A 24,947-nucleotide genomic window follows, 5' to 3' on the forward strand; every position below is an offset into this window, starting at 1 on the left:
CCTCTCCAGAACACACAGCGCCATAAAGGGACAGAGAGGCCCCTTCTGTCCCTCCTTGTGACATTAGACAATAGACCTTCCTAGTCTGTCCCTCAGGTTTTCCTCCCACAAGATAAGAGTAATGACACTTGTAACTCAGGTCCAAGTGATCTTAAGAGGATTACTGTAATGAGCCCTTGCTTGGTATGCTATGAGCTCCTGAAAGCCACGAGCCTATGAAGATGAAGGCAGAAGCATTGTAATTACATCCCAGTACTCACTGGAAGTTATTAATAAGCCTAAAATCTTCCATTAATTCAGTGAGAATTATATACCTTTCAGAGACATGCAGTTATGTGTTGAAATATCAAAAAAAAAAAAAAAAAAAAAAAAAAAAAGGGGGGGTGCCAAAGAGAAGATAAGTTGAAAGCAGTGTGGGCAGAGCTCTAGCAGGCCAGGCCCATGGCTGCTTCCTCGGCGGGAGCACCGTTCCAAGGAGCTTTATTGTCCCCTCCAAGCTGTGGTGTACAGATGCCCATTTTCCTAATGGAACTTGCGTGAATCCACTGTCAGCTTAACTAATACCTAAGAAAAAACTGAGCTTACACAGAGTAAAGTTTTAGAAGTCTCCAAGTGTGGTCACATGGACGGACCGATTGCTTGGCAGGATACTGAAGGGCAACTGCTCACCTCACGGCTGTGAAGTAAAAAAGAGGAAGCAGAGGGGGCTGTGTCCCCCACCTTCCCTTCCCAGGGCACACGCCGAGGGCTGGAACTCCAACTTCTCTCTAGGCCCCACTTGTTTTCTTCTGCTCTCTCCCTCTTCTATTGTGTATGATCCTCCTGTTGTTGTTATCTTGTTCATTGAGTCCTGCTGTAATATTTTCATATCTACCATTACACTTTGTTCTCACTCCCCTGCCCATCCCCCCCCGCCTCTCAGCTCCTTCTCCCCCACTTGTAACCCCACCCCCTGATTTCATAACATATAGATTCCATAGTCATACCCACTCTTATCCCCCACCTCTCCCTTTAAACTGTTTCTTCCCCTCTTGAAGTTCCATTTTTAACCTTGGTGGGGGGGAGGGAAGGGGAGATAGGAAACAGAAGTCAACATCAAGTGTCTTCACATCTGAGGGGGAGAAATGTGATTTTTCTCTTTCTGAACTTGGCCTATTTGCTTGACATGATGATTTCCAGTTCTGTTCATTTTCTGGCAAATGTCAAAACTTCACTCTTCTCTACAAACGAACGAAAGTCTATTGTGCACACACACCAAATTGTCTTTATCCATCCTTCTCTTATTGGGAACCTAGGCTCTTCCATAGTTTTGCTATTGTGACTAGTAAGCTATAAGCAGAAATGTGAGTGTCTCTGTGGTGCACTGCTGTCAAATACTTAGGGTAATACCAGGACTGGTAATTGATACAATTAGTTTTTTAAGGAAGCGCCATACTGATTCCCATAGTGCAAGTCCCATTTCCCTAAGGATCCGCTTCTCACTGGTGCCCCTGTAGGGAACAAATCTTCAACACCTGAATGTTTGGGGGACACTGAAGATCCAAACCAAGTCAAAGAGCACAGTGATGCACATCTGCAATCCAGCCCTGGGAAAGCTGAGATAAGAAGACGGTGAATTCAAGACCAGCCTAGACTGCATAATGAGATACTGCCTCAAAGAGACCCAACTTAAAGGAAATCCGAACCAGTGGTTCTTAACCTGTGGGTTGCAACCACTTTGGGACTGTATAATTTTGTGGTTAAGGGTCACCACAAAATAAGGAACTGTATTAAAGGGTCACAACATTAGGAAGGATGAGAGCCACTGATCCAAACAATAGCAAGACTACAATTCAAATTCTTTTTTTAAAAAAGATTTATTTATTATTATGTATACAGTGCTCTGCCTGCTTGTATACCTGCAGGCCAGAAGAGAACATCAGATCACATTATAGACGGTTGTAAGCCACTATGTGTTTGCTGGGAATTGAATTCAGGACCTCTAGAAGAACAGCTAGTGCCCTTAACCTCTGAGCCATCTCTCTAGTCCTACAATTCAAATTCTTTCATCCATTTAAAAGTTGTATGTAGGCTCAATTTTCTTAACAAAGATATTTTATTACAAACGTATTAGCTGAGAGTACGTAACTTATAACCCGACTAACCTAAACAATAGGAAAAGAGGATTAAGGAACACAACAACAAAACCTTAAGGATATCAGTTCCGAGGAACGATTCTCCTGGCGTAATCAGCAGGATTTCTTCTGCTGGAACCTGGATCAACCAGAACCCGGAACCTCAGCAGGAGCTGGAGCCCTGAAGCTCGAGCAGTTCTCTCTAGGAGCGTCTTGAAGTGGAGCGATGAACAGCCACAACTATTCCAAGTTTCCAAAGGCCCCGCCTCTAATTTTGGGCTCATTTATATATCTCCTCCCAGAGTCTGTTCATGGGATCTTTTCAGCTGGCAACAATAAAGCTCCTGCATGAGGTGGTTTGCCTTCTAGTGGATTAACATCACCTGTTCTCTCACAAGACCGTTCCCCATCCCACACTTGGGATCATAACAAAAACAGGTTAATCCGTTTTCTAAATGCATATGAAATACTGTACACTCAGAGGGCAGCACTGATACTGGACTAAATGTGCCGTTACCAGGGCATCACTCTGGCCTCCAGGAACTTCTTCAACACTCTCATCCCACCCAAAGCATTTTATGTTGACCTGTGGCCCCGAGAAAGGGATACGCTAGAGTCCCTCTCCCTGGTCTCTAGGGATGTAACCTTATTTGGAGACGTTTACAGAGGTAAACAAGCAGAGAGGTGATCACTGGGGTGTTACCAAATCAAATGTGACCTTTAAAGCAGAGGGTCTGGGTTGACGTTCAGGGCTGGAGCACCTGGCTGGCAAGCACAAAGCCCTGGCTTTGATCGCCAGCTCCACAATTCCACAGCCTGGGAATGGAGATGCACAACTGGAAGAGACACAGGGGAGAATGGAGTCATCTGTGTGCTAAGGATGGAATCCTGCATCCAGAAGGAACCAACTTATGGGTTTGGGGCGTTTGGCCTTTGGACTATAAATCATTGTTTAAGACGCTCAGTTTGTGGTACACATTACTCAGCTCAAGTAAACTCACACACCAAGTAAACAGAGCCTAAGTAAAAATAATTTCTGAAGTTAATGACCAAGCTACTTTTTCAAGAAATGGGACCAGAGAGAGTCACTGCAGCTCCTCTACAGATAGACCAAATAGCCAGCCTGTTTCTCCTCGCACATGGTCAGTACGGAGCACTTAGTATATGATGCCAGTGGCGTGGCTCGGTGGTAGAGCGTGCTCATGCTTGCAGTAGCGACAGCCAGCACTGCAATGAAGAAAGAAAAAAAAAAAAAACACAGTCCAAACAATTTAAAGTCTTAAACTCAACAAGATGTACACATTTTCTGATGATCTCTAAATTGACAAGAGACGGGAGTGGCGGAAGGAGCCGTTTCTTCGTCGCCAAGCCCGTTATCAAATTCGCTTCCATGGTGCTTCCCATAGAAATTGAAAACTGTCAACGAATCACTGAGATTTATGATGAGGTGTTTTTCCCCCCTCAACAGCAGCATCAGCACCAGCTACAATTTGACAACCATGATCTAGATGACAATTTTGTGATTGGGCCTAAATGTAATTTTTTTTCCTTCCTCTGATGCTGTAATTGCTCAGACCTTATCATTTCCTTTATTGTAATATCAGCCATGATATCCGCCCGCCCCCCAAAAAAAGATCACTCAAAGAGCTAAACTCACTAGGGTCAGATAAATATAACTTCACCAAGAAAACCCTAGGGGGCTCAAAAACCAACTTGTAATTCAGCCAGCGGACTGTCCATCACCTGTGGGAAGCTCTTGGGACGAGGTACAACGGGGTCTAACTTCATCCACTCACCCCTAACACATAAAAGGATCAGGGACCATGAATGGACAATCACTACAGGAAACGCCGATTGCATTTTCTCTCTATGCCTGTCTGTGTTGTACTTCCAGTGAGGCAAATGTGGCCAGATGCCTTCTAAGGAAACGCGGGCTGCTTGTTTCTCCTGATTTGTAAATGCCAAGCATTAGGCCTTCCTTTGGTGAGGTCTCCCTTGGTGGGGAACATGGCCCAGGCCACACCCTCGTCTCACCACCACAAGAAGAACAAAGGACAGGAAGTGGGCAGCGCCTTGTGAGTCATGAATCGAGAAAGGGGAGCAATGACCGTCTAGGGAGCTCACTGTCACAAGGGACAGCACCCAACCTCGAGACTACCCTGGGCCTAGAGCATCTAACTTGGGGATTCACCCCCCACTTCTGCCCTGTGACCTCTTGTCTGTCAGAGAGCTACATCAACCAGATGGAAACCTCTGACCAGAAACCAAAGAATAAGACTGGCCTTCAATATGCAAATATTAAATATGAAATATGTCCAGGACTGGGGGGGGTATAGTTCAACGGTAGGACATAGGCTTAGCATGCACATGGTTTTCAAGCAATACTCCTGTAAACCAAAGGCACTGAAAATGATGTGATGTTCCGGTTTTTTTTATTTGTTCACTTTGCATCCTGATTGTACTCATCTCCCTCATCACCTCCCAGTCCCTCTCTCCTTCCCTCCCTCCCTTAGTTCTCAGAAAGGGGGAGCCCTCATCCCCTAACATCTGACCTCAGCCTATCAAGTCTCATCTGGACTGCCTGTATCCTTTTCCTCTATGGCCTGGCAAAGCCGCCCCATCAGGGGGAAGTGATCAATGTGTGGGCATGTCAGAAGTAGTTCCTGCTCCCCATATTATATGGCCCACAAGGAGACTGTGCTGCCTGTCTACTACATCTGAGCAGGGGGTCTAGGTCCTCACTGTGCATGGTCCTTGGTTGGTGCATCGGTCTCTGCAGTGCCTGCCTCCTCTGCCTGCATTTATTGGCTCCATTGGTCTCTTAGTGGCACTCCTGACCTCTCCAGATTCTTCTATCCCCCAACTCTTCCATAAGACTCCCTGTGCTCCATCTCAAAGGTTGCCTGTGAGTCTCAGCATCTACTTGGATCTCCTGCTGGGTGGAGTCCTTCAGAGGACCTCTATGGTAGGCTCCCTTCCTGCTCCTTTTCTTCAACTGCTTCCCGTGTCTATTCTGTTTGCCCTTCTGAACGAGAATTAAGCATCCTCCCTAGGGTCCTCCTTGTTATTTAGTTTCTTTAGGTCTATGTATTGTAGTGTAGTTATCCTGTATTATGTGGCTAATACTGCTTATAAATGAGTATATACCATCTGTATCTTTCTGGGTCTGGGTTACCTCACTCAGGATGATTGTTTCTAGTCCCATCCATTTGCCTGCAAATCTCAAGGTTTCCTTGTTTTTGATAGCTGAGTAGTAGTATTCCATTGTGTAACTCCTCATCTTCTACTTCCTTCATCATTTTACTAGAAAACAATAGATTGTCTCATGGGACAGTCCTTTCTTTAGTCCTGAATGCTGACAGTTGAGACAGTGTCACTCGCTGTCACACACACACACACACACACACACACACACACACACACAAATGGACTTAAGAGACAGAAAACTACAGGAGAAAACAAAATTAAAAGAAACAGGAGATGGCGAGGCATGATGATGCATCTCTTGAATCCCAGTACTCAGGAGACAGGGGAGGGCAGATCTCTGTGAGTTTGAGAAAAGCCTGATCTACATGGAGAAACCCTGTCTTGGAAAAACAACAACCAAGAAAGAAAGCGAGCTACTGAGTAAAGTGGGTAGCTAGGCATGGTGGCACAGGCTTGTGATTACAGCATAAAGGAGGCCTAGCAGTAGTTCAGGGCCAGCCTGGGCTACATAGAGAGGTTGTTTTTAAGAGGTAGGACTGAAGAGAGGTGTGAGGGGTGGAGGGTACAGAGAAGTAAAAGAAGCAGGAGTGGGGGCAGAAAAGCAGACACACTGAGGGTAAGAACAATCCAATGCTGACAACTACAGTGAGAAAGCAGTTGGCGAAGAACACTGAACCAACACCAGGGAATCATTCGATCAATCAAATTACTCAGAGATCACTAACTCTCATGAGTTGACCTGGCAGCCAGCCACTGACAGATGTGATTTGCCTCCTTATGAGACACTATGGTGCCCCACCTGAGGTGTCCTTACTTTACACTTGGACCGTGTTTGTATTCATGCACTGGACCTGATGCTCAGCTTGTGGCTGTGCAGAAGCAGGAGAGCAAGGAAAATACAACAGGAAAAGCAGTCCAACAAGGCCAGGTCTAACAATGCCCTAGGTTCTCCAAAGCCAATGAAAAGAGGGAGGGAGGAAGGGAGGAAAAGCAGGTGGCAAAGAAATAATATAATGCATTCAAAAAGAATAAAGACGTTAACAAAGCTTCCAGGACTAGTATGTAGCTCAATGGTAAAGTGCTTACCCAGCATCACATAGTCCTATGATCAGTCTCTATTACCAACTTAAAAACAAAACCTCAAATACAGGATCTAAATGTAGCCCTGTGGTAGATACTGTGTTTAACATGTGTGAGACCCTGGGTTCAATGCCCAGCACCAGGAAATACAGCACATGAACCTGGAATAAGTCCTACATCTGAGAAAAAAACCTAAACCGTTATCAAAATAGATTTTGTTTTCAGCAGGATTTAAGCATCGCAAATAAGAACTGGATATCAGACAATATTATGGCATTGATACTATGGGTGCTTTGAAGTGTGGTGATATCCCTATGGCTCTCTCGAAGAAGTCCATCCTTGGAAAAGTACACACTGCTATATCCATTAGGGGAGATATCAGGATGCCTGCGACTTGAATGCTAAATAGCTCATCAAAGATAAGGCCCTCTTAGACTAGTATGTGCATGTGCCAAAATGTCAATAAAAGTAGACAGGTGTGTATCCTGCTAGTCTTTCAGCGTCCTGTGTGCCTGAGAGCATTTGGAATAAGTGAACTAGGAGGGCGGGAGGGTTACAAATTTGGGGCCAGCCCGGGCCACATTGTGAAACTTTGTTTCAAAAATAGAATGAAGATGGGAAGATAGAAAAAGGTGCTCACAATCACTTGTGCTTCCTCAATTTCTTTTCCCCTCCTCCTATCTTGTAGCCCAGATGAAGAGAAGAGAGATTGACCCTTAAAGCAGCCTTTGTGAAGATAAAATTCATGCACCTGTTGGTCGTTTTTACAGTTTCAATGCACTGTGGCATATCTGCAGGTTTGTGCACTCATCACCAAAGTCCATTACAGGGATTTTCTGTCACCACCACAAGCCTCCATACCCTCCCGGCTCTGCTCCAACTAAAGCTCAGTACTAACCTAGCACTCAGTTTGTACTTTTTGAAGGCTAGGCACCCACTGCCAACAGAGACAACTGCTGTGTTGTGCTCCCTCTGGTTCCCTGCAGGAAATAAGGGGAAACTGGTACCCTGCTTGGCCTCTGGAGCCTAGGAGTCTCTCTTCTAAGAATGATTTTCTTCCTTCTACTTCCTGGCTCTGCTCAGAGATGTGCGGTTAGAAAAGAAGCAGGTGAGCCTGCAAAGAAAGTTCTTCTGGGTTGCAGGTTGGAGCCCATGCATTTGCTGGCTCAGCATCCTTCCTGAGCAGTCTTCACACTACCCTCCAATTACACATCCTCAGCATTCACTGGTGTGTTGCTCCCTCAGTCCTATGCCCTGAGAAAGGCATACTGGTCTTTCCCAAGAGTCTATCTCAGGTCTGACCCAGTGAGAGCATCTTTGGACACCATTCATGATGCTCACACAAGGAATGCTTCCTTGATGAGACTGGCTATGTAACAGCCTGAGAAAAGCAAATATTTCTCGGTGAGAGAACCATGATAGAACTATTTGGCTTGGCTGGCTGGTTCCGTGGCCTTTGTTTCTTCCTGAGACAGAGTCTTCCCAATGAAGCACAGGATGGACTTGAAGTGGTAATCTTCCTGTTAGAATTACACTATCACACTTAGCTGCACAATTGTCTTCTTCTTTTTTTTTTTTTTTTTTTTCCACTGATATTTTGGCTCAGTTCAAAGCACGCTGGAGCACTTTATTTAGGTGACTGTTTGCTTGTAAATTCTGAGAACTGCTCCCTCTCAGAGAAGAGCCATTTGAGGCCTCAGACCTGATGCTACTTTGGGGAACTCTGTGGGAAATAACCTTTCCAGTACAAAAATTCAGCTCAAACATCCTAGTCCTTTGGATCAGACAGGAACATTTCCAAAATAATAACAGCATTTTTTAAAAGTTTGGGCCTTGGCCAGGTGGTGGTGTACACTTTTTATCCCAGCACTCAGGAGGGAGAGGCAGGAGGATCTCTGTGAGTCTGAGGCCAGCCTGGTCTACAGTGAGTTCCAGGATAGCGAGGGCTACACAGAGAAACCCTATCTCAGAAAAACAACAACAACAAAGGTTGGGGCCCGGAATTTGGTGAATCCTGTGTAGGTCTGGGGTGCTCAGTGAGGCCAGGTTTAGAATGGGTTTCTGAAGAAGCACCAAGGAGCCCTGCGGGCATTCAGCCAAGCAGCTGTGTTACATCTGCAGCTTGGCCCTCACTGCATCCATTGCTTGGTAGCAAAGTCTTATTGGTACATTTACTATTTCTAAATGGGGTTTCCGACCATGGGGATGAGATGAAACCAGCCTGGTACACCTGCTTTGTGCCCCCCAGGCTCTAGAACCTTCTAAGTTGCCATGTACACCTCAGAGCACAACCCCACAGATAACTGTGATACCAGGGGAGGTAAAGCCTCTGGAGTCTTACCACAGCGCACATCCATGCCTATGAGGCGACTAACTTAGAGATCTGCCTTCAGCTCCCCTTGCTTAATGTTGGACATGCAGCAGAAAGTTCACCCAAAGAGACAATTCAGAAAAACTCCGCGGTCTACACACTTGAAGATGATACAAAGCCAAAGAGTCTGTATTTTAGTTTTTACACATAAGTAATGTCTTCAAATCTAAAACCTCAGTGGTGCCCTGCTGGCCTGGCCATCATAAAACCTGGATTCAGCCCTCAGAAATGAGGTGTTTTGTTGTTTTGTTTTGTTTTTTAACTAAGTACAATTCTAATTTTCTCATACCACCCATCCCTGAAGACCTGAAGGTAAACTTAGATTTTTCTACAGTAACTAGAGATTTCTGGATACTCATGGTAAGGCCCAAGGGTGCTAACATAGAGAGGCATTGTCCATGTTAGAATTCAAGTGGGTTCTCTAGCTCCCTTGTGATCTGTTGAATGGAAAACACACATCACACACACATTATACACACACACATACACATACAATACACACACACTCACACATACACATAATACATACACACATACATACACATTACACACACACATAAACACACTCACACATACACATGTACACACACCCATACACATACATACACACATATACATACACACACTCACACACACGTACACATACATACATATACACATACATACACATTACACACAGACACACACACACACACACACTCCTTCTTTCTTTCCCTCCCACCCCCTTTCAATAGCATCATTTTCCACCCTTAACAGCCACCAAAGGACAGTTATCCATGAAACACAATCCAGGAGTAACTTGTAATAGTGAAGTCAGATGCTTATGTTTTTCTCTGCAGTAGGGTAACATTTCTCATTCTTATTTTCTGTGTCCATAAGGAAGATGCCATTCAGGGAACCCCAGGTGTTTTGAAGATGAAAAGGAAGGTAGGAGGCCTGGCTCAGTGCTTATTAACCACAGAGAGAGCTGGGTTCACTTCAAGAAAGAATAAAATAATGGCCAGGAGAGACGATGATTCTTAATGAATTCACGTGAGGGAAGTGTGAGGTGACCAGTTTGGGGACCTGCAGTCTGCAGACTGCCTTCTGAAGGAGGAAAGCCGGGCAAATGTTTTCTATTATGGAACAATATATCCTTGCCTTTCATGGAGCACACGGGGCTACCTGGGTTTCACATGCAACAGCCAGCTGGGACGCTGGAATCCACGAGAGAGGAGTGGTCCCAGTTCCCTCTCCAGGTCAGCCTCTGCTTCCTATGCCTCCTGACTCCCAACCCAAACCAACCTCTTCCTCAGGGACCAGGGACCCTTCACCCTTACTGCACCTAGGCGAGAGAGCAAGCAAGCCCAGCTTTCAAATACCAGCTCCTATGCGTCAGACCTAAGTGTCATGGACTTTCTAAAAAAAGAAAACAGCCTCTGAGACTTGAGGGATGGCTAGGGGAACAAAAACACGGAAACAGAAGAGGGCGGGCAGTGTGAGATTAACTAATCATGGACAGGTGGTACCTTGGCACAAGTGCCCTGCAATCACTTTCTTCCTGGGCTGCAGAGAGCTGAACACCTTTCCCAGGAAGGCTTACACCCCTCAATCTGCGCTGCGGAGTGCACTAGGGGAGGCGCCTGGAATAGAGGGCCAGAGGTCTGTGACCTCCTAGGAAGTGCTATCTCCCCGGGAGGGATCCTATCTAGTGTAAACGCGCTTTCACACATAAATAACGTGCCACATCTGGCCCTCTGGTTTTATGGCGTCTTAGCGACCAAGCAATTTATAGATGGCGACCTTGTTAAGCAGCAGCTAGGGCTCGCCAGGAGCTACACCACGCCAGGCACTGATGGGAACAGAGAAGAGGTGAATGCGAGGAGACGTTGTAGGCCCGGGTCTCTGGCTCTGAAGGACGCCACGAGAAATCCTACCTCGGACTAGGGGGCGGGGGGAGAGGGGCAGGGTGGAAGGTGGACGCCCCCTCCCTCCCAAGCCGGCCATGTGGCAGCTGAAAGAGCCATCGAAGCCCAAGTGTGTTTGCGCTCATACCCAATTTATTACCGCTGAACATATGGCCAATATTTTGACTCACGTCAGTCGGGCTAGAAAAACAAACAGAGCGCTGTGCGGGGGAGCGGCCCCTCCGCTGAGGCTGCGGCGGCCGCGGGCCAGGAGCAGGCGGGTGAGCGCGGCTGGAGCCCCAGCACAGAGCCGGGAGGAGGGCGCTCGCCAGCAGCGCCACAGCCCTCAAGTCCGGACTCCCCAGCCTCGGGCTGGGAGTCATTGAGGACCCGGATCTGCAAGCTAGCCGAGGCGGACCACGCAGCTACGGCGCTCCAGGTGAGCCTCCAGCTCGCGCACGCTCTGCCTGCATGCTCCGGGGGAGCCCGGTGCGGCGGTCTAGGGGAGGCCGAGGCGATCGGGCGACAGAGGAGGCCCCGCGCCCCCTCCCATTGCTAGGACCGAATGTTTGTTCTTCAGGCGCTGACCCGCGCTGGGGTCTCTGCTACCGCCCGGGACGCAACCGTATCCCGCCTAGGGACCTCGCTATGCCTCAGGGACTAAGCCCCTGAACTACCCTACGACCCACTGGTCCTTCTCTGGACTCCCTACGTGGCTCTGTCCCAGAGTCACATAGTCGGGAAGCAGCAGGTGGGCCGACACAGACGTCTTTAGTCCTCCCAGGACTTGGCTGGTCACCCGGCGGGAAAGAGGTTCTCCTAAATAGACGGCCTCCTCCCCCCGGTTGCATCTGTCACTGGGAAAAGTTTTACCTGCCACAGAAGCCAGGTGTTCCCACGGCCGCACCTGACAGCACATGAGGCTGCCCTGGGAGGGTGGGGGTAGCTGGGCCGGTGTGGAGGAACACCCCCCCCCGCAGCTTCGTGGACAGGAGCGGTGCCCACTGCCACCCCCTCCCACGCCGAGCCCTGCAGACCCTCGGGCCCCGCCCGGGAGGCCCGCTATAGGGGGAAGGGCGCAGCGGGAGGGGGATCCTAGGTAGGTGGAGGACTAGATAAAGGCGCGGGTTGAAACGCGGTAGTGCTGTCCCCGCAGCGCCAGAAGAAGGAGGCGGAGCAGGCGGTCCAGCGCCTCGTCAGCCTCCTCCCCACCCCCCGGGGCTCTTCGACTTTGCGGGCTGCATTAAGGAAGGACGCGCCGCGGCCCCCACCTTTGCGGGGTGAGTCTCTCCGTGTGTGCGCCGCTGGTGACTCGTGACTGAGCTTGGTAAGCAGAGGCCAGAATCCCAAGGAATTTGGAGATGGAGCCTAACGAGAAAGGAGGGTTCCTTCTGGGGCGGAACTGGCACACGAGTGGGTCCGGGAGCCGTAAGGAGCTGGAGAATGAGTGGCGGGAATCGGAGTCGTGGACCCACAGGGCTGGGGGCTGAAGCTGTAACCGGTGGTCGCTGAAGAAGCGACGAAAACCTGCTGTTTGAGACATTTTAGTGTACCCTGGGCCTCGCCGGGCTCCGGACAGTTCTCAATCGTGACAGTAGAGATCGCCAGAGGATCAGAAATGAACCTTGGTGGGGCCTGTAGAAGTCAAGGTCTCTGCTGGGAGACCCCTCCACTGATCCTACCATGGCGCTCCCCCTCCCCGCTTCCCAGGCACGCAGATTCACATACAGGCCTTCACTTTGATGGCTCTTAGGATGGAGAGGGAACGTTGCTTCCTGGGAAACCTCTGGTGCTCAGGTTGGAGGGTTAAAACACAGAGCCCCAGACGTCCCCTTTCTTTGCTCTGTGCGAGAAAGCCCCCGCGTGTGTCTCTCTCCCTGCACTTAGCTCCAACAGAGAGCGTGCCTTCCTCTCGCACGGGTGACTGCTTTGCCCATCAGCCTGCCTGGTCTGGCTTGAAGTGCTGAATGCTAACCGGTTGTGAGAGGCGGCTTGGTTCCCAAAGTCTGTGGTCATGATTCTGTCACGTGTTGAGGAGTAAATTCAGATAAGGAAGTGCTTTCAGCTCCTTGCTTCCCTGAGAAACCCGAACCTCCCGCATTGGAATCGTCTTCAGCAAGGAAAGGTCGGGCTGGGGGGGGGGGGGGTAACCGTTCCTAGAAGGCAGCAGTGGTGACGTGTAATCTCATTGTACCATATTTAATCATTAGAGCTGTGCTAACGAATAAAGCAAAGGGGTTCGCCTGCGGGGACGCGTCGTTTGGTTTCCCAATAAGCGATGATAATGGAACAAGGCTCCTTTTGCCGGAAGGGGGCTTAAAGCTACGGTTTTTAAAGAAAATGTTGGAGGGAGGCCCGTTCCATTTTGTAGTTTGCCCAGAGCCACATTTCGTGTTCAATTTAACATCCATGAAAGTTAAACGGCTTTTCTCGCCTCTTAGTTTATTGGGTGCATTTTCAAAGATCTCATTAAAGTGCATTTATCAAAGTCCTAACATATACCCTCGGGGTCTTATGCCCACACAATGAGGCTGATTAATACAAGAAATCCCAATTTCTATGACAATTTACATCCTAGGGAAATGCTTGCTCTTTGGTGGGGGCAGATAATTGGTAAAGTGTTGTATGTTTTTGCCTTGCCAAAGAAGAAGGGGATTGCCTCTCTTAACTATCTTTCTCCCACAGCCACTGTTTACCTGCTTGAGGACAACAGGCTATGGGGTCTCATGGCTAGTTCTCATCATTTTTCACTGGTTATCTTCCACTCTGTGGGGGAAGGGAGCTGGACTTTCCTGCAATATAATTGGAGCTCAGGTCCTGGCCTTGGAAAACTTACTGGCCCCACCTTCTTGATTACTTAGGGGACTCTATCTGGTTGGTACCCTTCATTCTTCCTTTCCTGGTGTTAAGTGTTGATGCCATGATTAAGAGAGAGAGAGAGAGAGAGAGAGAGAGAGAGAGAGAGAGAGAGAGAGAGAGAGATTCGTCTTAAGCTTGAAGCCAAAGTAGACTTTTCATACAGCTAACTCCATGTTCTGGGCCCCTGCTCTATACACCTAGTGGGTTCTCTCCTGCTAGAATCCGGCCTCCCTGCGCTGGTTCATCCACAAAGCTTCAGGCTCCAGGCGCCACAGACACCTAATGACTCCCAAAGGTTTTCTTGCCCCAGGGGCAAAGGTGAAGGCCAACAAACTGAATGGCTTTCCACAACCCCCTACTCTATTTTCTGGGTTAAGAAAGGAGGTGGGTGGTATTCCTGAGCCACGGTACCGGTACCAGGATTTCTTTTATGTGGGATGGCAGAGCTGACACCCCAACCTCTTACAACCCCAGCTCTCTACAAACCTCCTTGAGGCCTGTTTTAGAGGATGCCTTTGTTTTTTGTTTTGTTTTGTTTTAAAGATGATCTTTATGACCACTCACAGGAATCAGAATGGGAGCCGTTTTCCATGTCCATCTATTTAGAGTGCAAAGCAGTCTCTGCTTCCAGAGCAGAGATAAAATAAACCTTCCTCCTTCGACAAAACCTTTGTGTGGGCGCCGTTAATCCTTGCTGGAGCAGGAAGGTGCGTTGCTTTGTTTCGGGAGTGAAAGAAAACAAACGCTGGCACCTTCGCACTAACCAGACAATAAACTAATCCACTTGAAGGTTGTTATCTGAGATGGGATGCGGGGCCTGAGAGCGCAGCCACATACTCTACCAGCAAGGGAGTTTCTTTTCAGCCCCTTTTTCATTCCAAAAAGAAAGAAAGAAAGAAGATAAAAAATAATAAAAGAAATGAAGTCAAATCAGTGTTTCCAAATAAAGGGAGGAGACCTTGTATTTTGATAATTGAAAGTGCTTTGTGGGTGGAGAGGACGAAGGTTGCCTGAGGACCAGGAAGCTTTGGGCTCTTCAAGGCTACACGCTCCCGGATCCAGCGCCCAAGATTTCCACCCTCACCCGCCCGCCCCTAGGACTTCATCTGTCTTCACTCCCCCTGGAGGACGCACCTGCCTGAGCAAGCTTTCACCAGCTGAAAGCGAAACGTGGGAACTCCAAAGTCCCAAAGAGCCCTTCCCTCCAAGCCCAGCCAAAGTGGGAGAGGAGAGATAGGATGCCCTGCAAGGATGGCTACTTCATCCATAGGAGGATGCTCCTGCCGACGTGCCAAAGCCTCCTTGGACTTCCCTAAACTACCTTCCTTCCTTAAATTGTTTGCTCCAGTTTAGAACTCAGCTCCGCCCCACTGCCCAACAGGGGGTGCAAAACCACCGAGCGGAAATGAGAAAGCGCCTCCCCCCCCCCAAAAGCAGGTCGCCAGTGGGCGGCCCCTTGCTCTAGAGCTCAGAAAAAGGCACTCGTGTTTGAGCTACCTGGAAAGTAAACAGGTAAACACCGGCCGACTTAGAGGGCCACTTGTCCTGGAGTGGGGCCACTTAGCCTGAGTACATTCTCCTCCCCTCCTGGGCCCCCAGCGATTGTTAGGCTCCTTGGCCCTACACTCCAGCAGCCGACTGAGCCGGTCCTGGAGCTCAGCAACAGCAGCTGGGTGGGCCACCTCGTGCCCGCACCCCCAACATCCCAAGGAAGGTTCTCCTTTAGCTTCCGTGGAGAGGGGGCCTTCCTCTGGTCGCCCGCTGGTAACTCACCGAGAGCCTCTTCGAAGGGTTGGAAGAATGAAAGGCTGAAGATAAAGACCAAGGAGCTGCCGGGAGCCGGGATCCTACTGCCAGGTTGACCCCAGGAGAAGTGTGAGCTACTCCACCAGAGAGCTGCCAACTGGATCTCCCTCTAGCCCTGGGCACGCTGCTCCGTGTGGAACTTTAGCGCTCACTTCACCTCCCTCCCTAAGTTTGCAAGAGCAGAAGGCCCGTTGGAGAGACTCTGACCACCATACTGCTACAGCTGGACCCAAACACAAACTTGATGGCACTCAAAATGTTGTCTTCTCCTTGGCCTTAAGACTAACGCAGATCCTTGCGGAATTGAAACTGGTGCCAGCACAGCAGGGTCAGTGTGGCAGGGACATTGATACCGGAGGCGGAATGGGGACGAGACTGGCTCCCATCATCCCGCGGGATGAATGGGATTTCGCCAGGAAGATCCAAAGGCCTAGCTGGGACTCTCTCTGGGAGGCCTTTTGGGTGTCCTTAGACTGCCACCGCTTGTTTAATTTGGTTAGAAGAAATGCCTATGGCCCTGACGCATCCATTCTTTTGACCCTAAACCCAGCCCTCGAAGTCTAGATAACGCTGGAACTTGATCTGGGCGGAAGACTAGTCCCCAGCCTCCAGCTGCGCCCGTGCTGGCCTTCCCAAATTCTCAGGCGGCTCCTGGGGGACTTGCATTCTATGATCTTCTCCTAACAAGCCCAGTTTCTCCCCTTCAATTAAGAGCGTCCCAGCGGGCTTTCTTCGCCTTTTCAATTGCAAATGTTCACGCTTTGGAAGCAGAGGAGGAAACCCCAGGGGCCACGAAGGATTGGCCTACGGTTACACCCCGGGTTCCCTAGGAAAGGACCAAAGGGGAGCACCGTGCTGGCGTCAGGCAAGGCCTGAGCTACTCTGACCCCCCTCGACTGGCTGCCTAGTGCCCCCCCACCTTCAAAAACTGGTTGAAGGGGTGGGGTGTGGACGGAGCTGGAGAAGAGCCAGTTGGCTTCCTGAGTCTGAAGGGAAAGAGTGAGGCGTAGGGTAATGCAACAAGAGAGCTTGCGGACTGAGCTGCCTTAGGATGATTCCCTTCCGACGAGACCCAAGAGTAGGGGGCCAGGCAGGCACAGCCTCTGTGAACTTGTGCTGCCTCAGTGAACTGGAGCTGAGGGACGTCTGTCTCAAGGCACTCAAGCCAGCACTCCCTCCCCACCATTAATTCCCAGGGGTCCCTTAGAAACACAAACAGTGCACTTTGCTCTGTGTGTGTGTGTGTGTGTGTGTGTGTGTGTGTGTGTGTGTATTGGGGGCCATTGCCTCTGACTACTTCCAACAAGAAAGGCCCACTATGGCTAGGAAATTAGAGCTAAGTTAGGAGCTTTAGGGTACTAGTGGCTCCTAAGACCAAGGAAATGGACAGGCTCCGGTGGCTCCCAGGAGGAACACCCACACCAAAGACTTAAAGGTGGCTCTGGGATGGGAGGCAAGGGATATTTTTTGCTAAAAAGACGCCTTTTCAATCCGCTTCAAGAATTGACCTGGTCCAACCAAGGTGTACTCTGGCCCCATCTCCCACCTCCACCCCTACCCCGGTTGAGGTTCCCCTAGTCCCCAAGGAAGTCCCCTCCTCTAAGCCAAGGAGTAAGAGGAAGAACAAAGGGAGAGGGGCTTCTTCTTCTTCTTCTTCTTCTTCTTCTTCTTCTTCTTCTTCTTCTTCTTCTTCTTCTGCAATGCTTGAGTTGAGAAACTATTTCTCCCCAGTATTTATTTAGCCACAGAGTAACAATAGTGTAGCAAACCCACCATGCCCCTGGATCCAATTGCCACACACACACACACACACACACACACACACACACACACACACACACACACTTCTGGAAAGCTGACTTCCCCCACCACCACCGGGCAGCGAGCCCCAAAGAGGCAACAGGCACTAAAGCTGAGAAAGAAGCTGGAAAAACAGAAAGGGTGGGGAGAGAGACACAGAAAGTAATAAGTTTGAGGAACACGTTTCAAACCAGATACTAATTCTTGCCCAGGGTTGGGGCGGGGGGGGGGGGGGGAAGGAGGAAGAAAGGAGAAAAGAAAAAGTAGGAGAAAGGGAATGGGGAACGTCGACATGAAGGGGTTTCCTTAATATTGTGGACGGATTCAGAAATGAATGAAGAGATAGTCCATTGAAAAGGGTTGAATGCCATGACAACTAGAGACAACCTTAGATTTATTCCAAACAGTTAGGACACATTGAAAGAGAGCGTCAATCATGTATTATTTCGCCACTGAAATAAATGCAAAAACCGGGCCTGGACAAAGGCTTCCAACGGGAGCGGGACATTTGTCTACATTTCCGTCATTGTCCGCAGCTTAGCAATCGGTTTGTATTTGTGTTTGCCCGGGTCCGACCACCCAGGACGCGCCGACGTGGGGCTCGCTCCAACCTGGGCCATTGTCACCCACGTCACATACTGGGGGCGAGGCTGCGAGAACTGCAGAAAGCGGCTGAGCAGCTCGGAGTGAGGCGCTGTCGCAAGGCTCTAGAAACCCGGGGGTGGCGGGGGGCGCCGCCGCGGCCCAAGCAGCTGTGCGCTTGGAGGACTCGGCGGCGACGCAGGAGCGCTCTGCTTCGCCAGGACTGAGGCAACTCAAGCAAGGAGTTAGAGAGAAAAGACCCAAGCCTGGCCTTCTCTGGCCCTCTTCCCCCTCGCCCCCCCCCCCGACCCCGAGGCTAAGCCCACACCTGAAGCTAAATGGGGCGGGCAAGCAGTAGGTAGCAAACTTCCTTCCTAGCCCCCAGCCCCCCATCTCTAACATTTAAATTGGATGAAGAGTGTGTGAGTTACAGCATTTTCCTTTTCGGCTCAAAGTTCAGTCCCCAGGTTTTAAAGAGGTTGTCGGAAAGTTCACACTAACCTAATGCCAACTGGAGATCTGGAAGATGCCCTGCTCGAGGAGAGCAAAGCTGGAGAAACCAAAGGACTGTCACGGAAGAAGCAAGCTCAAGAGAAAACGCAGCAACACCCGCTAGCCCTTCTACCTCCTCTCGTGGCTTTCTGGGTCTTCACCCGGATCGGAAGCGCACGCGCACGCACACACACACGTACACATACAATCACGTCCCACCTCCAGCCGCTCCAACCTTTAGCTGAAGGTTGGATGGGTGGAAAGCCCGAGAGGCCAGGATAAGAAAAGGTAGCAAGGGACCAAGGCTCTTCCCTCCTTCCTTGGGAAATATGCTGAGGCCAGAGGCGCTGGGGCGCAGGTCGGAACCCAGCCGCTAACTGAGCGGCAGGCTCCCGCCCCTCCCTTCCCTGGACCGCCCGCAGAGGAGAAAGTGACCAGCTAGTCCTCTTCCTCCACAAGGAAATTGGGGGCTGGGGGTGGGGTGGGGATAAATGAGCCTTTAGCAAATAAAAGGCGGCCTGAGGGGGTTGAGTTCGTCCGTGGTAGCTCTGGTAGGTCCAAGCCTCTCCTGGGTTTCCAGCTCTTTTGCGGTTAACTGGAATCAATTACTTGACTTGTCATTTCTAGTGCTCACCCTTAAGCTTCAACCAAAATATTGACCTAGGAGGCTTACAGAAGTTGGGCTCTTGCCATTTGAACCGGATCTTGTTTAGGGAGCCACCAGCGACGGGAAGGGGAGATTTCAGCGGCTCAGCCTTTACCCTTCCCCCTTTTCCAAAGGCACCACAAATCGCCAATTTTCAGGCTAGTTGGGGAGGGGGCGGGGGGGGGGTTGCGCACTGGGTGTGGGGAGGTAGAAACCTGTGAATATTAAAGAGGATTCTTTTTCCCCCTCTTCCTCCTCCTCCTTTCTGTTTTGCTTTCTTTCTCACCCCAGCCCACACACACACCCCTTAAGATGCAATTTGTTAAAACGGCCCTTTCAAGTGTGTGGACTCGCGAGCGACGCGGTAGTCCTTTGTATGTAAATACTAAGGGAGGAAAAAAAAGCTCTCCCCATCTTTGCAATTAATTGACACGTTACACCTCTCATCTTGCTCTAGAGGGCCGTTGGATGGGAGCGCAGAGCTCCCCAAAACCCACAATTTCACATCTGCAAATACTGTCTTCATCCACTTGACTCCCAAGACCCGCCCACACGTGGCCAACCTTTGCGTTTTTAATGTCTCTTCCCCCTTTTTTTCACCCCTCTCTCGCTCCCTCGATCCCCTCCCTCCTTTCTTCCCTCCCTCTTTCTCCCCCTCCCCCCCTCCCCAGGTTCGTGAGTGGAGCCCAGCCTTATATGGACTGATCGCTCGGGCAATGGCCCATTTTTTCCTCGCCACCAGCCGCCACCGTGCGCGGAGCGGCCGCGGGAGCCCGAGCTGACGGCACCTTGGCACCTCTCCTGGAGTTACAAACTGAGGCCGCCCGGCGCAGGGCGCGCAGGCCGCCAGTCACTGCCTACATTTCTGCGTGCTTTCAGAGAAGAGAGAGGCTCCGGGTGGGCTTTATTATTTTCCCTCTTCCCTTTTCCCACAGTGTCCTCCTCTCATTTTAAATAATAATTATCCCAATAATTAAAACCCATCCCCCACCCCTCCCCCAATCCTTCCCCTAACCCCCTCCCCCGCCCGCCAGGGCTGGGGAGCGCTACGAATTGACCAAGTGAAGCTACAACTTTGCGGTATAAATTGCGGGGTCCGGAACCATGTCGCTCACCAACACAAAGACGGGGTTTTCAGTCAAGGACATCTTGGACCTTCCGGACACCAACGACGAGGAAGGCTCGGTGGCCGAAGGGCCGGAGGAGGAAAGCGAAGGGCCGGAGCCCGCCAAGAGGGCCGGGCCGCTGGGGCAGGGTGCCCTGGACGCTGTGCAGAGCCTGCCCCTTAAGAGTCCTTTCTACGACAGCAGCGACAACCCCTACACTCGCTGGCTGGCCAGCACCGAAAGCCTCCAGTACTCCTGTAAGTAGCGAAACTTGGCCTCAAAGGCTGTGGCCGCCTCCATTGCTGAGGAGGCAGTAGCCCCGGGTGAACGCTGGGATTCAGGGGAAGAAGCCATTTAATGCCCAACTCCCCACCCCGGATGCCTGGATTCTGAAACAGTTGCTTAGTGTGCCCCTTTTCCTCCTTGCTAGTCATTTCTCCCCAGTTCCTGCAAAATAGTTGATGTCATATTTTTTCCACGTGAGAAATTAAAGCAGAGGAGGAGAGAGATGCTTTCTAAGGGCTGGTTAGAGATGTCAACCGGACTTAAGGCTCTGTCTGTCCTGAGTCTCCTGGACCCAGATGGCCCAGAGGAGTTGGCTTTGCTCCCTGGAGCTAGCCAGCGCTTGGGGTCCAGCTAGCAGGAGAAGGTGGAGGATTCTTCGGGTTTAAATAGCTCATCCTTGTCCCTGAATGCTTGTAAGGAAACTGTGTAGTGCGCAAGGCTGCGTGTGTGTGTGTGTGTGTGTGTGTGTGTGTGTGTGTGTCCCAAGAAAGCCCGAAAGCAAAAGCGAAAGCCCCCAAACCTGCTTTACCCCGCCAAGCCCATCAATGCTGGAATTGTGAGGTTTTCCTTTTAAAAATCTGCCCACGTCTCTACAGAGAGGAAATGGTTTAAGGGGGCCGGAGCCCTTAACCCTCAATGACCGTCCACATCACACTCTACTCTGCATTAAATTCTCCTGAATAGTATGAACCCGTAGAAAGTTGAGCCTCAGAGACCCCTGCTGCGCAGACTCTCCTCTGAACCCTAGCGGACCCTGACGGCTTCCTCCCGCTTGAAAGCGGGTCGGGGATAACTGCAAAGGCAGTATAGGTCTGGGCAGTCCAGGGCCAAAGGCCCACGGAAGATTCCTGGGGCTCTGGGTGACCTAGGTGGCACTCAGCCTCCAGGCTCCTGATACACTTCTCTCCCCCACCCCCCAGTGCACGGGCTGGCGGCCAGCGCTCCCCCCCAAGATTCAAGCTCCAAGTCCCCAGAGCCCTCGGCTGACGAGTCACCGGACAATGACAAGGAAACCCCGGGCGGCGGGGGCGATGCAGGCAAGAAGCGGAAGCGCCGAGTGCTCTTCTCCAAAGCGCAGACCTACGAGCTGGAGCGGCGCTTCAGGCAGCAGCGGTACCTGTCAGCGCCAGAGCGCGAGCACCTGGCGAGCCTCATCCGTCTCACGCCTACGCAGGTCAAGATCTGGTTCCAGAACCACCGTTACAAGATGAAGCGTGCCCGGGCCGAGAAAGGTATGGAGGTGACACCCTTGCCCTCGCCGCGCCGTGTGGCCGTGCCCGTCTTGGTCAGGGACGGCAAACCGTGCCATGCACTCAAAGCCCAGGACCTGGCAGCCGCCACCTTCCAGGCAGGCATCCCCTTTTCCGCCTACAGCGCGCAGTCGCTGCAGCACATGCAGTACAACGCCCAGTACAGCTCGGCCAGCACCCCCCAGTACCCGACAGCACACCCCCTGGTCCAGGCCCAGCAGTGGACTTGGTGAGCGCCGCCCCTCCAAGACTCGAGGCCTTAGGCCCTGGCCCCACCCCAACCGCGGCGGTGGGGAGGAGGACTTGATCCTTACCATGGTTGTTATTATTATTACTATTATTATAATAATTATTATTATAGAGTCGGACGCTCGGCTCAGTTGAGGAAGCACCAGGAGGTTGCCTGTGCGTCCTCAGAGGGGCAGATTCCATCGACTCTGCCCCCATCGCTCTCTCCTTTGAACTTTTGGAGAGGGTAGAACTCTAAGCCGTGTTTACAGAATGTTTGCGCAGCTTCGCTTCTTTGCCTCTCCCTGAGGGGACCAAACCATCCCAACGTTAACGTTGTCACTTGAAAAGAATAAGGACCAGCCCCCTACGTGCCCCCCCCCGCTCTGCTTTCGTGAATTTTGTAAAATGTTTGTGTGAGTAGCGATATTGTCAGCCTTCTAAAGCAAGTGGAGAACACTTTAAAATATAGAGGATTTCTTTTTTTATTAAAAAAATGCTAAATATTTATGGCCATGTACAAATTCTGACAACTGGTGGCAGATTTCGCTCTTCGTTGTAAATATCGCTAGTGATCGTTGCCAAATGACCCTCTGGAAGGGCCTGGACCCCCATCAGGCCTAACTCCCTTCGTCGTTTCTTTCGGGTGGGTCACGTTTGAGTTGCCTCCGATTTTTATTTTATTTTTTAAATTTGTTCAGTGCAAACATTTTTCAACCATGAAAAAAGGAAAACATGTGTAGGCGAGACACCCCGGGCCCATTTTCCAGATCCTGAGCTCCAGAACTTGGAACTCAGCAGTTACGTGTGGTTCGCCAAGAGCGCCGGGCGCTGAAAGCTTTCAATTTTTTTAAATAAGAATTTTAATAAAAATCCTGTGTTAAAAAAAAAAGAATAAGCAAGCCCAGTTCTCCGTTTTGTTTGACTTTGTCTCCCTACCCGGGCAGGCAGCTTTAAGTCTGGAGTCTTGGCCGGCTGTACTCTGGACTGGTACTGGCGGTTCCTTTCCCGCCCAGGGGCCGCGGGTACCCAGAAGGTGATGGGGCGCACAGGATAGGCCTCAGTCGGGCAGGCCGGACAGAGTCAGTGGAGGACCCGGGCGGATTGGCCTTCAGCCTGCTAGCTGGTGGTCCAAAGTGCTAGTTGGCCCTGGCGCTCATGAGCCTCTCTGAATCCCTAAGGGGGGTGGGGAGTGACTTTGGGTAACGCAAAACGGGGGGGGGGGGGAGAGAGAGAGAGAGAGAGAGAGAGAGAGAGAGAGAGAGAGAGAGAGAGAGAGAGAGAGAACGAACAAGCCCCCCTCACTCGCCCAAATCTATGAGTGGCTCCTTCAGTCTGAAAAGCTGTTGAAACCACTACACTTGACGGCTTTCACTTTGTCACGGTTGATTTTTCCTCTCGCTAAAGGGGGTTGGGGGCGACTGAGGTTGAGTCTGATGACTTTCCCCTTACTTTGCACCTTTTTTTTTTTTTCCAATATCTTTGTACCAAGTTAAAGCCTAGCTAACCTCTTCCAGGCCTGGGCGCCGGGATGAAAGGTGAAAAAGCTAACGTTAAAGTTTCTGAGGCTTTGCTTGTCAATAGCAACTGGCTGGGTCCTGGGCGCACAACCGGGTGTTGCTGCTTCCTCCTCTAAATGCTTTAGTCCCAGGAGCCAGAGAAGGAGAGCTCCGGTCCCTAGGCAACCCAACCTTTTCCATCCACTCTCGCTTGTGGAGCTGAGTCTTGCCGTGCTAGTTCCAGCTCTTGGTTTCTTGGTCGCGGCTCTCGGCAAATGCTTAGAACGTAGAAGCTTGGAGTGGAGTGGAAGTTTTGCCACCAGGGCTTGTTTCTTCCACTGTGAACTGAGCTTGTCACTCGATGCTGGAGCACACATGATCCTGGGGCAAGCGTCTCACCGGGCCGGGCAGATTGGCAGGCACACACTTTTCTAGAGTCAGAGCCCCCACGGTCTCTAAGATGCCCAGAGGTTGAAAATCAACTCTATTTTGGCATCATGTCTGTGGTCCCACAGAGCTCAGGCACTGAGGCTGGAGGGCAAGGAGGAAGTCCGGCAAAAAGGAGCCATCCCAGTTGCTTTCTCCCGCCGCCCCCCCCCTTCCCCACCAGTCCCCTTGGTGATCAGATTTGATTCAATATCTAAAGCAAACATGATTATCCTTGTGACCAAATCTGCACAACATACCCAGGGATGTGATTACACCATATTCTACCCTGTGCACACACACCGCCCCCCCAACACCGGAGTCTTTCTAATACCCCCACCACCACCACAGGTCCCCGCCCCCACAGGTCCTTTCCTATTAACTCTGGGAAGGGGACAGTTTTCCCTAAATGCTAAAAAGTCTTCCTTTGTTCTACGCACAAGCTTGGAAACTGTGGGGTTTTGTTCTGCTGTTTGTAAAAGCCAGAGAATTCACTGCCTATCTGTTTGCTGTGCGTTATAAAAGCCCAACCTGCCCTGGAACCACTCACTCACTATCCCATGTACAACTTCTCCTAAGCCCCAGGCCTCTGGGGTTGTCGGGAGGCCTGATGGACAGCCCTGAATTGGGTGTTGCAGGCCCAGGCTTTCGCCACAAATAATCACAAGAGCTCCCAGACCTTCAAGTGAGTGTAAAGGCCCAAACTCTTGCAGGTTTCTACTGCCTGGCAGGTTGAGGCTCACAGGCCCACTCTCAGCATATGCACTCAGTATGAGTCCCTGGAGGTGGGCCGAGCACCCGCCCTTCTCTGTCCTCGGGTGCCCAAGGAGTCAATAAAAGCGCCTGTGGAGCCCTGTGTGGCCCTAACCCTAGCGCCCTGGGAGCGCACCCCGCGCAGGGTCCGCTTTGGCAGTCTATCTTCGCCCAATCTACAGAGGGCCGCACAAAACCGCACAATGGGAAAGCTGGGAGCTGGAGATGTTAGAGGCGTGCATATTAAAAAGGGACAGAGAAAGAAACGCAGGGGACAGAGAGGGGAAGAGAGAGAAGCCCCCCCAGCCCCCCACCCGCACCATTCAGCGCGCTTATCACGGGCAGTGAATCCCGGAGTCAGGCAGAAGTCTCCTTGGGGTTTTGTTGGGCCTGTCACTGGGTCCCTTTGTCATCCGCGGACTCCGTGCTGGATTCCATATGGCCAGCTGGGCCGAGGGAGCGCGAGGAGGGACCCGCACAAAACCCAAATTGTGTCCGGCTTTCAAACCCGGTATTGTTGTCTGTGAAAGGAAGACGCATTAAAAATTCGTGCTATA

The 24,947-nt window shown here is 50.9% G+C and overlaps 1 protein-coding gene and 1 long non-coding RNA gene across 3 annotated transcripts; one reads left to right on the plus strand and one right to left on the minus strand.

Moving 5' to 3' along the window:
* Window positions 1-1,847: 1,847 nt before the first annotated feature.
* LOC311594455 lies at window positions 1,848-21,471 on the minus strand. The gene is made up of 3 exons (XR_014778096.1): window positions 21,352-21,471; window positions 3,165-3,341; window positions 1,848-2,950 (listed from the first exon to the last, which is right to left on the minus strand). It is a non-coding gene; the product is annotated as an uncharacterized lncRNA (long non-coding RNA).
* Window positions 10,974-22,604, plus strand: NKX2-2 (NK2 homeobox 2). 2 transcript variants are annotated; one of them, XM_084776139.1, is made up of 3 exons: window positions 10,974-11,097; window positions 19,515-20,206; window positions 21,155-22,604. In XM_084776139.1, the coding sequence occupies exons 2-3, from the start codon at window positions 19,948-19,950 to the stop codon at window positions 21,715-21,717; spliced, it is 822 nt and encodes a 273-aa protein (XP_084632265.1). In that variant the 5' UTR covers window positions 10,974-11,097; window positions 19,515-19,947; the 3' UTR covers window positions 21,718-22,604. The 2 variants fall into 2 exon arrangements, with proteins under 2 accessions (XP_084632265.1, XP_084632266.1); XM_084776140.1 differs by lacking the exon at window positions 10,974-11,097 and adding an exon at window positions 11,886-11,985.
* The last annotated feature ends 2,343 nt before the right edge of the window (window positions 22,605-24,947 follow it).

Source organism: Acomys minous, assembly GCF_964271855.1.
Source record: "Acomys minous genome assembly, chromosome: 3".
In the NCBI taxonomy this organism is placed as follows: Eukaryota; Metazoa; Chordata; class Mammalia; order Rodentia; family Muridae; genus Acomys; species Acomys minous.

Bases quoted from the DNA above. Each gene is read 5' to 3' on its own strand.
- NKX2-2 (XM_084776139.1), top strand. From the start codon at position 19,948: ATGTCGCTCACCAACACAAAGACGGGGTTTTCAGTCAAGGACATCTTG. The intron at 20,207-21,154 runs GTAAGTAGCGAA...CCCACCCCCCAG, and splicing joins CGAAAGCCTCCAGTACTCCT to TGCACGGGCTGGCGGCCAGC.